Genomic DNA, 15110 nt, shown 5'->3' on the forward strand with positions numbered 1-15110 from the left:
TATTCCATAACACATGGTGTCATGCAAAGAATATAAAAGTGGGGGCAGCTGGCTTAAGGGCTGGCAGAAAACTGGTTGGCAAGTGGTAAGCACTTACATTGTGCTTCACTTGTTCTGTAAATATATATGTAAAATTACCATTACTATCACTTTCCCTTTCCTTCTCTCTTACAGTAAACAGTTTTTATCTCCACGTATGATTTCTATCTTTCCTTTTCCCTCCTGGGAGGGGTGATAATGATCGAATAGCCACATAGTACTGAGCTGCATGCCCATTTTAGTTGCAAAATCAAAAATAACAGGAAAGAGAACTACCGTACCAGAAAGATGACTATGAAAATACTCTATTAAATGGTTCAGTAAATTTTCCACAACCGTTTTTTGATTATCATTGTTACAGCTTTTGCTGGCTACCAGGTAATCACCCAACTGCACTTTCACTCCTTCTTCTTCAGCAGGACAGGAGGAGAAAATGTGATGAACAAGATTCTCAGTTGAGATAAGGACAGAGAGATCACTCAACAATTACCATCATGGGCAAAACAGTCTTAGCTTTGGGAAGATTAGTTTAATTTGTTGTCAATCAATAGCAGAGTAGGTGAGTAAGAAATAAAAATGAAACTGAGTCTTAAAGCCTGCTCCTGCAAGGGCTTTCCATGGGCTGTGAGCACCTTCAGGCGTTGTCCTCTGCTGCGCTGCTGGGTCCTCCGTGGCTGCATGGGGAGATCTGATCCATGTGGTGCCTGTGAGCTGCAGGGGGGTCACCCTGCCTCTCCTGGGCTGCAGAGAACTTCTCCTTTATGTCTGAATTACCTCCTGCCCTCCTTCTGCACTGAACTCGGTGCCTGAAGGGTTGTTCTCTTGCATTTCTCACTCCTCTCTCCCAGCTGTTGTGCAGCAGTTTTTCCCTTCCTTAAATTTGCTCTCCCAAAGCACATCCAGCATCACTCATCACTCATGGCTCTGCTCTGACATGGGGCAGCTGCTGGGCTCTGCTGACAAGAGCCATCCTTCATCCTCACATTTCCAAAACTTTGTTATGTAAACAAAGTATGAGTTCAAAAGTTCTCAAAAAGTTGCACGGCTTATAAGCATTCTGAAAAAAAATATTTGAAGTTGCGATTTCTGCACTCTACTAACACAGATACACATAACAAACTCACTTTCTCTATTAATGCCATAAATACAACTTACTGATGGGAAGAATACCTGACACAGAGGCACTTTCATCAACCTGAAGCTATGGATAAAGTCTAGTCCTGAAGCAAGCATACTGAATAACTTCACTCCATATGCATAGAAATGAGCCTATAGGAAAATTGAGCATTTAAATATTTGCAGTTATTTCTCAGTCTCCTCAAACATATTCTACAAAATTCTTAATTAGACAAGAAATCAGTGATGCTTAAAATAATACACAGAGAACTTCTTAAGCCATTGAAACAAACAAAAGACATCTTACCTGCACCAGAGCAGATGATATCTTGAGAATTCTTACACATTTCGTTGCTTTTCTTCCGTGTAAGATTGCAAGTAGTTGGATACTGACAAGCTTCACCATACCAACCTTCATCACATTTGCACTTCCCACAGTCACACTTTCCATGGCCTAGCAGTGGAAGGAAAGAGTGTGTCAAGTCCTCTTTTTCTCATTCAGAAATCTATATTTTCGAATCCATTTCTTAAAAGTAGATTCCATCAATTATAGATTTAAGTGAATATGATTAACAGATTCAATTAACATCATTCATATGAATTTATTAATAGATATGAATAAATACGATCTTAAAACTGTAGAGACACCTGAAATCACCATGACTTTGAAGTCTAATGTATGTCTAATGAAGCGTAATTTTGATACATCTATAAAAAATATTTATTTTATAGTTGAATACAGAGTTAGAACATCCTGTATGAGCAGTAGTCTTTCTTACTACTTTCATCTCTTTCTTATTCCCATATTACTCTACTCTTAACCAGTTAACATAATAAATCTGGAGGTTCAGAGGCTCCATTCACCTCTTTGGCCAACTGTTGGCAAATTAAGACCAGAAACTTCAACCTGATGACACTGGAATTAGTAAAGAGGAGCACAAAGAGGGCTGGTAACAGTGGCAAGCACTAACTCATGCAGTAGAACCAGTAGATCCCACCTCTACTGAAAGGTGAAAATCCTCCTCTGGCTAGTGTTTCCTCCAGCTTTAGCCCACCCACTTAGAATGTATCTGGTTATTATTGCAAAACTGAATTTTGCACTTAAATGGTGACACTATATTGGAATGTAGCATGTTTTAATACTCTTAGAACTGTATTTACTTACAATACAGTTATTTGCCAAATGCAAAGTATCTTAAGGAACAAATGCAGCTGCTTAATGGTATCCTGTTTTTGATTAACTGAATAGTACACTGCTCAAAATTTGTAATATATCTAATTGTACAAACTAAAGCAATAAAGATAGATTAAGTTTTTATGAATTCTTTATTTCTCCTTAAGTAGAGCCAAAAGCACAGACTGTGTGACAATTTGCACAGTTTATGTTGTACACTGTCATCTTCCACATTAAATTTTAGGTGCAAATTTCTGTTTCATAATACTGTAGGCATTACATTGCAATTTTATTTAGAAAATGGAAATTAAAAAAAAAAAATTGTAAATACTTTAAAATAGAGTATTTCATTTTAAAATAAAAAAACAATTTAAATTGTATCTACTTAACTGAAGTAAATTATCTCTCAATCACTACATTCGTTTTAAATGACCTTGTTACCTGCAGAGTCAACTGCCTGAAAATGGAAGCCCAGCCTGCTGCTAATGAGAAGGAACTTAAATAACTGCTGTTAGTGAAACATTTTAAAGAGAAAAAGGAGTATCTTGAGTTTCTCCTTAACAGTCTGTTTGCCTTCCAAGACAGCCCTACAATGAGATACTAATCGATAGCTGGAAAAAACATAGTGGAAGAATGCATAAGAAAATCAAGCTCATTCTTGTTTTAAAACAGGAGCTGCCACATTGTTAAAAATAATAATAATAATAATAAAATTAATAACTCTCTGTCAGTAAAAGAGAGGGATAAAAAAGAGTAGAATGTACAATATATACTAAAAATCTACTCTTGTGATTACTCCACTTCACTGACAGGCAGCAGCATAAGCCATTCTGGAAAACTGAGATAAGTTAACAGAAAAAAAAAAAAAAAAGATATAACTATCTCCCCATATTTTACTTCCTTTCAAGGCCTACTTATCACAGTGACTTTGCATTTTCCATGTTAGACACTCTTGTGATTCAACAATTTGATATCTGCTGATGAAAATGGGAAAAAAAGAGATGATTTAATAAAAGCAGAAGAGATTTTCCCGTTCCCATTCTAAATGACAGAGTAAGGCAGAAGCCACTGCTGGTTAGTACTGTAGGTCCAGCAGCAGTAATCTCTATTAGAAATTCTCTAATATAATGTGTGATACATAAAGGAAAAGAAAATAATTTAACTTGCATTTATACAGCTGCTTAAAGAAATTAAGTAAGAGATATCCATGAGAACAGACACGCAAAGTAGATTTTGGCTTTATTCAACAATAATTAATAAAATTAAATAATAATAATAATAATGAAATCAAACTGAGAGGAACAATAAATATCTTGCATGTGACTGAAGACTGCTATCAGGAATTTCATTAATGAATTTGTGAAATTGTATTCATGATTTTCATCTTGAGTACTCACTTAAAATAACCTGATTTTCCCCATTGGAAAGTTTTTTTAGAGCTGTAAACCAGTGACAATATTCTACTAAAAATAAAATTGGGTGCAAGGACTATACTGCAGTGTAGAAGGCAACCAATCTACCTGCAATATTTTGTGTTACTTTCTGCAATCTTCTTGTCACATAAATTATGCAGTAGGTAAAGTAAGTCAGTGGCCACAGTAGTCCTCTTCTTGTTCATGCTTCAATTCAGCATGCACCAACAATATCATTCTTCCTAATGGCAAAAATAAGGATGAGATGAACAATCAATCATATATGCACTGGGCTGTAAGAATATTCAGATGGGTAGAGAAGTTTTTTAATGGTTTCATATTCCTTTCACAAAAGTTTCTGTAGGATCTCTTTTGTTGAATATATATTTCTGTTTTAAATGAAATGGTATGAAATGTTAAATAAGGAGTAAATAGCACCATGAAAGCTATGAAGTAATATTGTAACTTCCTACAGGGTAAATTCTACTATCAAGAGTGAGACTCGGGTATCTGAGGATGTGCCTCACAGAAGTGAAGAAAATTGAGCTAGAAGACCTTATTAAATAGTTGGTCAAGAAAAAGACACATCTCAAAATAAGTGATGACACATTTGCTCCATTTTACAAAAGCTGCTGCAACATAAATAAATGTGAACCATAAGTAAATTAGAATTTAACTTTAAAACTAGCAAAAAATGGGAAATAAGTCTAACAGGAATTCTAGAATTTCTTGAAGAAAAATACCATGGCTGTGGGCTGTAAAAATATCAGATTCAAACATGTGGAAAAACTTTTATAATAAAGGGCTTCATTTCTAACTGGATGAGCAATCACCTCAGAGAGTATATCTGGAGCACACAGGGAGCTCATAGGGTGGAAAACGAAACTAATATGACAGAAAAACTGTCTGATGTCAGAAAATATATGGAGTAAGCAAGAGCAGAAAATTTAAGACAGGGTCAGATCTTGCAAAATTGCAAGTACTAAAATGTACTTTCATCATTCAAATAAAAAGAAAATAGGAAAAAAAAAAAAAAAAGAGTTCACAAAGCAGTGAACAGCATTAAGATTACAGATAATTTACAGACAGTCCAAAACGAAATTAATATGGAGATGTTGACTATAGTTGTAAATGCAGTGCAGCTAGTGATACAGACTATGGAAATGAAAATTAATTATCAGAGATGAGAACAAAACAAAGACATGAAACTATTTTCAATGAAGTGTCTAGACCATGAGGGTGAGACACCATATCTTCACTCCAGAGTACTTGCAATGCTCTCATATGAAAGTCTAGTTTAATAACAAAGACTTTTAATGAATCTAACAGACTGTCAATCATATGTCTGGAAAATAACAATAATAATAAACTCTAACTCTTTTTTTCCTTGAAGTAAAAGGAATGCACACGAGGCAACTAAAAAAAAAAGCTTCTCTGACCTCATGGGGCCCTTTGCAAGAATTTGAAGCAAACTGTGAAGCATTGCAAAACTTCTATAAAAGTAGTTAGACATAATAGAATAATAGGATATAAAAAATAATAGCTTTATCCCAAAATAGACTGTGTTAAGTTTACCTGGTATCTGTCTTTATAAGATTACTGATATTTCAAGAGAAGGAATACAGGAATGGTCTGAACATATTCACCAAATACAACACCACTTAGAAAAAAAAATAAATTATTCTGGATAAGACACACTAGAAATGTGTAGGAATCACAACCTGATTTAAGGGAAGGAAATAAAAGATAGATGCTGGGACTTTGGAGTCTGGTGCAACACAAGACTCTTTTGATTCACTTTTGCATACAATAATCCATGTCAGGTTTAAAATGTTTTGACATAATTTGACAAAGAGAGAAGGAGATAACTGTTTATTTAAAGGCCGATCTCAATCAACTTATGAAAACAATTACCTTACATGATTACTGGGTAAACCAGAAACTGAACTGGAAAATTGCTTCTATTTCTATCCATCAGAAATTATAGCTTTCTGCAGTCCAATTGCTATTTCTGTGCCTCCCTCTGGAAAAGATTTTCTCTACCTTTGAGCCATTTTTGGTTTAGATTTTTTTTATTTCCTACTAATGTTCGCTGCTACTAAAAGCTCTGCTACATTCTGTTGGTTAAACTTTCTCATTGGGAATAAATAATCAAAACAAATTACTTATTTGGTCGCCTACCATGTTTTTCCACCTACATGTACCCTTTTCCCTGTAAGATGAAAAGAGTGCTCTCTGTCTCAGAGCAACTGTAAAATATAATCATACACTTCTTAAACTGCAAGGACCAAGCTTTTAAATAAATTCTTGGTTCATTAAGCAACACTATTGGAAATACTAAAAATGATAGATTACTTATTTATATGGTTGTGCAGCTTTACTTGTAATTTAGGAACTCTCACCACAAGAACAGTTTTTTAGTGGAGCAAAAAGACTATCTGACTAGACATTAGAATACTCTTAGATGTCCTTCTTTTTAGTTATTTTTAATTACTTAATCTCCATTACTCTATGTAAGAACACAAGTTGTTCTCATTTTTAAACTGTAATGGAATCAATTTCTTACAGACAGGTGAGATTTAGCATAAGAATTCCTTTCTACAGCATAAAGTCAACATCAGAATGAAATCAACAGCTGGCATGATAACTGAATTGGGCTCATTATTATGCATTTTTAGCAGCTATGGAGTGATTCACAAAGTGCTTTTCAAATGTAAAAAGCACTTCATTAATTAGGTGCAGAAATATGAAGAACTTGTTATGTATTCCTTCTTTAAATCGAGATGCTAGATATAAAGGTAAATTGAGTTGTAAGACTTGAAAATTCTGGGGAAGTAAAAATGAAAGTGTTCTCCATCAATTTCAACCTAGACCAGCATAGTAAAGATATAGAGTGAATAGATCCTTCAATTGGATTTTTTTCTTTCCTATTGTTAGTGAAGCAGATATTGCTGATTTACACCAATGTAAATTTAGTGCAAATATATCAGATATGCTGTGGGAAAATTAGTGATGTGGCCTATTCTGCTTAAGTGCATTTGAAAATCTCAATAACTGTGCTTTGCATTATACTGAAATATATATCTGTGTATATTTTTTATTTTCGTATTTGTTCTTGCTTTTGCAGTTTGAAGAAAAAACATTAGGTATCACCACCTGCTTTTTGTTTTGTTTTGTTTTTTTCTCTTGTGTCAACACACATCAAATGAATCTCTCTTTATGTCTCAGGTCTTGGTGGCTTGTATTGTGTTACTTTCAACAAAGCCCAAATGCTTTCCAGACTTTTGCATTATACCATAGAAATTCTAACCATACCGAAATAAGTTACTTTCAGAAAGGCGGGGTTTTTCACAAAAATACTGACACCTCCTTCTCCTCTCAGATGATTCATTTCTCTCCCTGTTGACACAATTGCCCCATAAGGGTAGACTATAGATTGGTCCAGGGAATTGATTTGAATTTAGAAAAAGATCTCAAAATAAATAAATAAATAAATAAATTTAAAAAAAAAAAAAAAAAAAAAAGATTATGATAGTGCCTGATGATAGCGGGATTTTTCAAGCCAGTTTTGTACCTGAAGCCCCGGTAAGAACTTCATCAAAGATTTTCAAAGGAGGCTGTAAGCCTACAGGGCTTTAATTAATCACAAAAGACTTCTAAAAATGCGAGAAACTGAACTTATTAGTAATGTCTTATGTTAAGCCTGTTTCTCTGCTTATTTAGAGTATCCAGATCTTGAAGTAGCTCAGAATAACAGACATGAGCATTCAGCACTGACCTTTGGCAGAGCAAATGAGTCACAGTGAGGAGAGGGTTTGTAACAGTCTCCCTGAGCCTTGTTTAGTGATTGGATTCCCCTCCTCCCAGTCAAGACCACTTAAAGTGTACATTCAGAAGTAAAATAGAAGTAGTGACAAATAATTTCAATTTAGTTACTGTTGGATGCACTTCAAAAATATAAACATTATAAATTGTGTTAAATCATAATGCCAGTAGGACTATGTAGGTCACCGCAAAAGTAATGCCACCTGTTTATTTCCTTGTAAATTATAACAGATACAAGGAGCACAATAACACTATTTGATAGAGAAAATTCTCAGCTACAAAGCACTATTTTTCAACATAGCCACCATTACTTTTGCCTTTGCACCAGCAATGAACAAGAGCCTGCATGCTGCACTTGTAAGTGTCTGCACCAGTGGAGGTGATCCTTTGTTCACAGCAGCTATGACAGCATTGTTGCTAGGAAAGTGTTACCCACACAGTCTGTCTTTTGGAAATCAGAAGGCACCAAATCAGGACTATAAGTAGGTGAGGGAGGACAGTTCAGCCAAAAGACTGATGATGTGCTCCACAGTCTTTGAACTGATATAGGGACTAGTGTTATTGTGCTGAGGAGAAAGGCCGTCTTCTTCTCTGGCCTTCTACACTGTAGGCTTTGCACACAAATCTCACATGATGAATTTGAAGGCATTCTGAACTCATATGACAGTGGGTAAGTATCCCATTACTATTCAGTGAGAAAGGTTAACTAAATAAAAACTCTGGAAGTACAAATATCCAGCTTTGTCCATGTCATGACATAGCAGTCAGAGTTAATAGTTTGTCCAGGTTCCAGGAAATCCAAAAGGATCACTCCTTTCCTATCCCAAAAGAAAGTGTACAACAATTTAATTGCTGAAGACTGTGACTGAACTTTTTGTTTGATGAGGAACTCATATGTCACCACTCCATGTGGTGGAATATCTCCAAGCACAAAGACTCTCTTGGACAACTCATGCCAGTGCTTGGTTACCCACAGAAGTAGTGTTTCCTGATGTTTAGACAGAACATCTTGTATTTCAGTTTGCTGCTTCCTCTTCTTCTGACACTGAACAACATCAAAAAAAGCCTGGTTCTGCTGTCTTTGTACCCTCCTTTCAGGTATTTATAGGTATTACTGAGATCCTCCCTGAGTCATCCCTTCACCAGACTGAGAAGTCCCTGCTCTCTCAGCCTCTCTTCAAACAAGATATGCTCCCATTTCTTAATCACCTTAGAGGTATAGATTGGACTCTCAAGCACCATCTCCCTCTTGCATCCAGAGACCAGAATAGAACACAGTAAGTCAGAACACTTATCACAATAACAGGAAGCAAAACAAATGAGAATAAAACATTTTCATTCTGACTGCTTGATTTATATGTACTTTTCTATATTGTTTTGTTAGACTGTTTCCAAAATTCCAAAATGAAACATATGTTTTGTTTGTTTGTTTTCTTTTTGTTTGTTTATTTGTTTTTTAAGGTCAAAAAAAGTCTCTTTTTTTACAAAGAAGACTTTTTGTAAGTACATTTCGTAGCAAATTCGGAAATCTTTTTTGTTCATCATTTAAGAAAATTAACATGCAAGGCATTTCCAGATTTCCTAAAGGTTGTATTTTGTTGTCAGTTGCAATATATGGCAAGTTTAATGAATGGTTTTAGCACTGTCATTCTATGGGCAGTGTTCTGATACCAAACTGTCTTTTACAGCTTAATCCTTTTCCTTGAAGATTACATAAACTGCACATTTGTGTTTGTGAAGAACGATGTATTGAGTTACATTGCACAAGTTGTTAGTATGAATAAATTTGTGTCTGTACATATACATGCCTCAAGAATAAAAGACAATATGCATTTTTTTCCTCTAGCTGTGCCTTTTAGTACAGGTACAAAATATAATAAAAAAGTGATGCTGCTGATTACTGCCATTTCCTTTTTCCCCCTCTTGGCTATGAATTCAAATTCCCTATAAAGTGAATAGACTCAACTGTAATAAAAATCAATTATATATTGCGAATGAATAAAATGAAGGAAAGCAACACTCAGTTGAATCTGTTCCAGTTTGTTACCCTGGAGGTGGCACAAGTTGATATAATTTTAAATGTGATTCATGCTGTTTAGACAGATGATATAAATATCTCAGGGAGACAGAGATAATTTAGTTTTATCAATCAAAACAGTCTAGAGTCGAGGTTTCTGTTAATAATTCAAGGATTTCATGAAAGATTCCTTACTTATTTTTAACCAAATGATTCCTCTTTTTTTTTTTTTTTTTTTTTTGAAGAACAAAAAATAATCAACTTTTAAGTAGGGAGATCTTTTAATAGGCTGAGCCAATATTCCTTTTCTTCTCTAGAGCAGTACTTTTTATTCAGACACTTGTAATGTAGAGTTTTGTGCAAGTATTCTACATAACAAACAAAATTATACTGTGATATAAACTATTCCTTTCCTTAAAATAACTTGCGAAGAAGGAATAAATACAAAAGAGCTTCACATATTCAGCTGTGTAGACACTTTAAAACCATTTGACATTCTAAAAACTGCATTCCTGTGGGAAAAAGAATTACAAACCCAGCAGGTTCATATTTATGTTATTATGCTCAAGAGCGGAAATAACTGAGTTAAATAAACCCTGTTTCCTGAGTCTGATCTGGTTTGATGTGTTCTCTGGGTTCTCTAAAAAATGGCAGCTCAGTCAATGCCAGCTGGCTCAGATACTCTTCACTGGCTTCTTCCACTACTCATGGAGTTTTGTCTCTATGAGCACAAAGATTCTGATTGAAAATGGAATAAAGCAGAATTCTTGACTTTCCATCAGATTAAACAGTGATATTTGGCTCCCCTCCCTAAAACAAATAAATAAACAAACAAACAAACAAAAACCCCTCAAATGCTATTGCATTTTTATTAAAAAAAAAAAAAAAATGCAGTGACTACTGTTTCTTTCTAAAGGCTAACTGAAAAGAAATTTGAGACAAGCTGTTCTCCTTCATTCAACAAATGAGTTTACAATGAAGTCTGATTTCATCCCCAGTTTCCCTGCTGTGCCTACTGACAGCAACACCAAAGCTTAGCGCATGTTGCTCCATGGTTTGCGGAGCCATGGCAAGATGATGGTACCAGAGATAATTCCATTCTCCATCCAGCTAAATAACATTGTTCCTACCCCAGAATGACTTGTGTCATTAAGTGTCTCCTCTCAAGAGAGGAAGGACTTCCACAACTTGACAAGATTCCCCTCAGCTTTAGCAGAGGGGATGGGCTAGATGACCTCCAGAGGTCCCTTTCAATCTCTATGATTCTGTGATTCTGAAATTGCTCTCAGCATCAGAGGTGCAGAGACTGGGAATAGCTTGTTGAAGAAAACAGCTATGTAGCATCAACAATCACTTCCTGCAGTAAAATCAAAGTTTTATACCCTGAGTACTGCAAGACATTTTCTGGGAAGATCTCTTAGTTCATCACTGGATACTGGGGCTGTTTATACAGACTGGACAAAGAACCACTCGAGAGCAGCCCATTGGAGAATGACTTAGGAGTTTTGGTGGATAAGAAGCTGGATATGAGCCAACAGTGCGTGCTTGCAGCCGGGAAGGCCAACTGTGTTGTGGGCAGCATTAAAAGAGGAGTGGCCAGCAGGGAGAGGGAGGTGATTGTCCCCCTCTACTCAGCTCTTGTGAGGTCCCATCTGCAGTACTGCATCCAGGCCTGGGCCCCCCAGTACAAGTAGGATGTGGAGCTCTTGGAGCGGGTCCAGAGGAGGGCCACTAAGATGATCAGAGGGCTGCAGCACCTCTCCTATGAGGAAAGGTTGAGGGAACTAGACTGTTTAGCTTGGAGAAGAGAAGGCTCTGGGGAGACTTCATTGTGGCCTTACAGTACTTGAAGGGGGCGTATAAACAGGAGGGGGGACTGCTGTTTACAAGGGTGGATAGTGATTGGACAAGGGGGAAAGGTTTTAAACTGAGACAGGGGATGTTTAGGTTAGATATTAGGGGGAAGTTTTGCCCCATCCCCAGATCCATCCAAGGCCAGGCTGGATGTGGCTCTGGGCAGCCTGATCAGGTGGTTGGCAATACTACCTGTTGCAAAGGGGCTGAAACTAGATTATTGTTATGGTCCTTTTCATCCCAGGCTATTCTATGATTCTATGACGCATTATTAATGTGAAATTTATAGCTAAAACTTAAAAGCTTAATCACTAAACTCAAGGGTTAGAAAAGTTATGACCAAAAAACCTTATAATTAGTGGTCATGGCAGAATTTTCTGGAGTTCAAGGAGCCTTTGGGGCAATGCTCTCAGACATATGGTTTGATTTATGGATGGTTCTGTGTGGAGCCTGGAGCTAGACTCTCTATGGGTCTCTTCCAACTTGGGATATTTTATGATCGCACAGTTCTATATCCAGTTAAGTACAAATTGATTTTAAAAGTAACCAGTGTATCTGATCACTCTAAAATTTGTTTTCAGCAAGCCTTTTATGAATAAAATTATGTTATGCACATTACATATTCAAATAAAATTCAGCTAGTACTGCAGACTAAGTAAAGCACAGGTCCACACTACAAATTTTACTTAAGGAATGGATGAGCTCATATTGGCTGTAGCAATATTTGATTTACTACTTATGAGATATAGCTAGGCTACTACTCAGTGCTTCATGAGGGTGCCCCCCATGAGTCTTTCCTTTGATCTCAAAATAAAGCAGCATGAGCACCATGTTCACTTGACAGTGTCCTCATTCTTGGCACCAGAAATGACCTATGATCTTTATTTCTAAGAAAATTCTTAAGAGATGGTAGAGCTATAACAGTGGTGAATCTTTGCAGGATCCATGCAACCTTCCACACCCTGATTAAAGTTTCAGAAAAAGCTGCAAAACTTGGGGCTTCAGGGTCTCAAGAAACTTAAGATTTATCTGTCATATGCCCTTTTTTCCTCATGTTATCTTTGGTAAGAGGTATTTTAATAAATCTACAGTCTGAGTGCCTTTCATACTGGGATCTATAACAAACACTAGCTCAGGTGTGTTACAATTCTCCGTAGCATTATGAAAAAAAAATTCAGATCTGCAGTTTTTCATTAAGCAACTAATCCAACATGCTATCAATAAACATCAACTGGGTAAGATAGTTCCATACAGAACAAAAATGAGTCTTAGGCATTATTCACAGTGTGGTAAACCTGATGTCAAAAATGCCCAAATGACAAGCCTGGCAAAATGATGTGTTGTAGTGGAACTCCAAGGTCACAGCCTGAACCATTGAGTGAGCGATGAGAGTACATGAGCACCTGGAGCAGCAGGAGGGTCTGAAGCCACCCTACATCGGTGCAGTATGAGTCTGCACAGGTTCCTTTCTTCCACTGCCCCTTTCTCTCCTGCAGCGCTACTGTACAAACAGGGGAGGGTCACATTCCTTAGCCTGTCCCTTTCTCCAAGCTGTTATTGGGAGGGATGAATTAATTCCTTTTGATTTCTTTTCCTATAGCACCTATTTCTCAAATGAAGGCTCTGTCATCGCCCTCACTTGCCCTACATGTGTACACAAAAAAACGTGCACCTAATTCAAGGCAAATCACTGCAGTAAGCCTATTTGATGATTGTATAGTCACCATCAAGTTAGAAACTAGTACATTTATGCTACCTCTCCTTCCCATGTTGTGCTAAAGGGAAGAATAGAGTTCATATCACCAGAACATGAATACAAGTCTTTGACAATGATAATGCATAAGTAAAATTTAGCAGCTTCATAAACATTTATCAGTACTCAATAATTTTTCTTGAGGAATAATTGACTGCTGATTCAAGGGTTTTCTTCAAACCAAGGACCTCCTAAAAGATGTACGTTCCTATTTGGAGTAAATACATTTAATGCTACGTATTAATAATTAACATCTATTAGTATTTGCTATCAAATTTGTGTCTATGCTTTACCAAACATGACTACTACACAACTCTTCATGGCAACTATACTAGTTAAAAGGAATGGAAAACAATTTTATTTCATGGTATTTATATGTATGTAGTGAACTACAGGATGTGTTTGTACATTCTTCCTACAGTTTTTGTCAAAAAGTTAGTTTAAAATAAATTATTTGTGGGAATGTTTTTACACAACAGCATCTCATAAAAGCATAAAAGAAATTAGTGAGTTTCCAGCATTTTAAAGCAAGAAATTATTTTTCTGTGTACTGTTAAACAGGAAATTTTTCTTGCAATTTATGAATCCCTAAGCTGAAATCATAAAAATCATTAACCATCACCCGTAGAGCTGTATCTCGCAGGAAATTTGGTTCCTCTCTCTTCAAAACAGTGCAGATTCACACTTGACATAGAAAATATAAATGGGAAGTAACAGTTCAATACCTTGTCACAGCACAGATTTAAATTGTTAAATACCAGCTATTAATCCCTATAACTGAGTCACTTGCCTGTCTATAACTTCTGTTAGCTTATGAGGAGAATGCATTATAAAAGGATGCATAAAAACTAGACTATTCAAGTGTGTGCTGGCTTACAATAATATTGAAAAAAACCAAACACCTGAGCACTGCACAAAATTTCAACCAGACCACCAAGAACACATAACAGGGGCACACACCAGCATTCCAGTGAAGAGCATGGGTCAGGTTTAAAATATAACTCTGAACATATCAGCTTATGCCCACATTTATCCACTCTTTTCAGCAATGCCAAACGTTAAACAAAAGATTGTCAGGATTTATTTTGGCTGCATTCTTCCCCCACTGTATTGCTCGGTATTAGGTTTTGCTTCTATTTCTTTTTGAAAATTAATCATCCTGTAAGACAGTCTACTTTTTCACTCTGTTCTTAGAAAAGATAAACATTTGCGAACTTTTAACCTGTTCAGAGATGATGGGGTTTTGGTACATTTTTTGCAGAAGTCTGAAGTTCAGCAAAATAAGGCTGACACCGCTTCCTAGAACATGCCTACAGTCAAGCCAAACCACCTGCAGCACATCCTGTTTTTATCTCTGTCTCCAAGGTACAGAGTTCCCAATTTACCAGGTTGTAATCTGGCACCCTTATGAAACTAATACAGACTTGATTTAAAATATATATATAAAATATATACATATCATATATATATAATATTTGGGAAATTTTACCCCTGTGCTAACAGAAACAAAAAACTAAAATATTTTGCAATTAGTCAATCTTTTACAAAGGCCTGATTTGGATTTGTAGCACCCTGCCTTCTAAGAACATTCTAAAATCAGTGACTCAGTTTGATTAGATGAGCTTAGAAAGTAGAGTAATGGGAGTATCAGAGAAGGGACTATGGAAGAAATAAGTTCACAAAAGGATTCCTTAGCAAGTCATTGCATCTTCTTTGCAAATAGCAATGCTGGGAGGGAAAAGGAGGGGGAGTGGATTAAATATAAAATTTCACCTTTTTTTTTCTTTTTTTTTTTTTTTTTTTTTTTTTTTTCCAGATATTTATTGAGAAAGGGTTATGAAAACATAGACCACTCTGGGCTCTGGGTATTACTAATACACAGCCCTTCAATTCTTCCAGTGGAAAAAAATGCATTTGAAT

At 36.1% G+C, this 15110-nt stretch overlaps 1 protein-coding gene across 1 annotated transcript in view; it reads right to left on the reverse strand.

Moving 5' to 3' along the window:
• Positions 1–15110, reverse strand: part of ITGBL1 (integrin subunit beta like 1) — a 125616-nt gene that overhangs the window by 66539 nt on the left and 43967 nt on the right. The window contains exon 3 of the mRNA XM_072352982.1: positions 1463–1609. Coding sequence (XP_072209083.1) covers positions 1463–1609 — 147 coding nt within the window. The remainder of the gene's footprint in view (positions 1–1462; positions 1610–15110) is intronic.

Source organism: Excalfactoria chinensis, chromosome 1 (genome assembly GCF_039878825.1).
Source record: "Excalfactoria chinensis isolate bCotChi1 chromosome 1, bCotChi1.hap2, whole genome shotgun sequence".
Lineage (NCBI taxonomy): Eukaryota > Metazoa > Chordata > Aves > Galliformes > Phasianidae > Excalfactoria > Excalfactoria chinensis.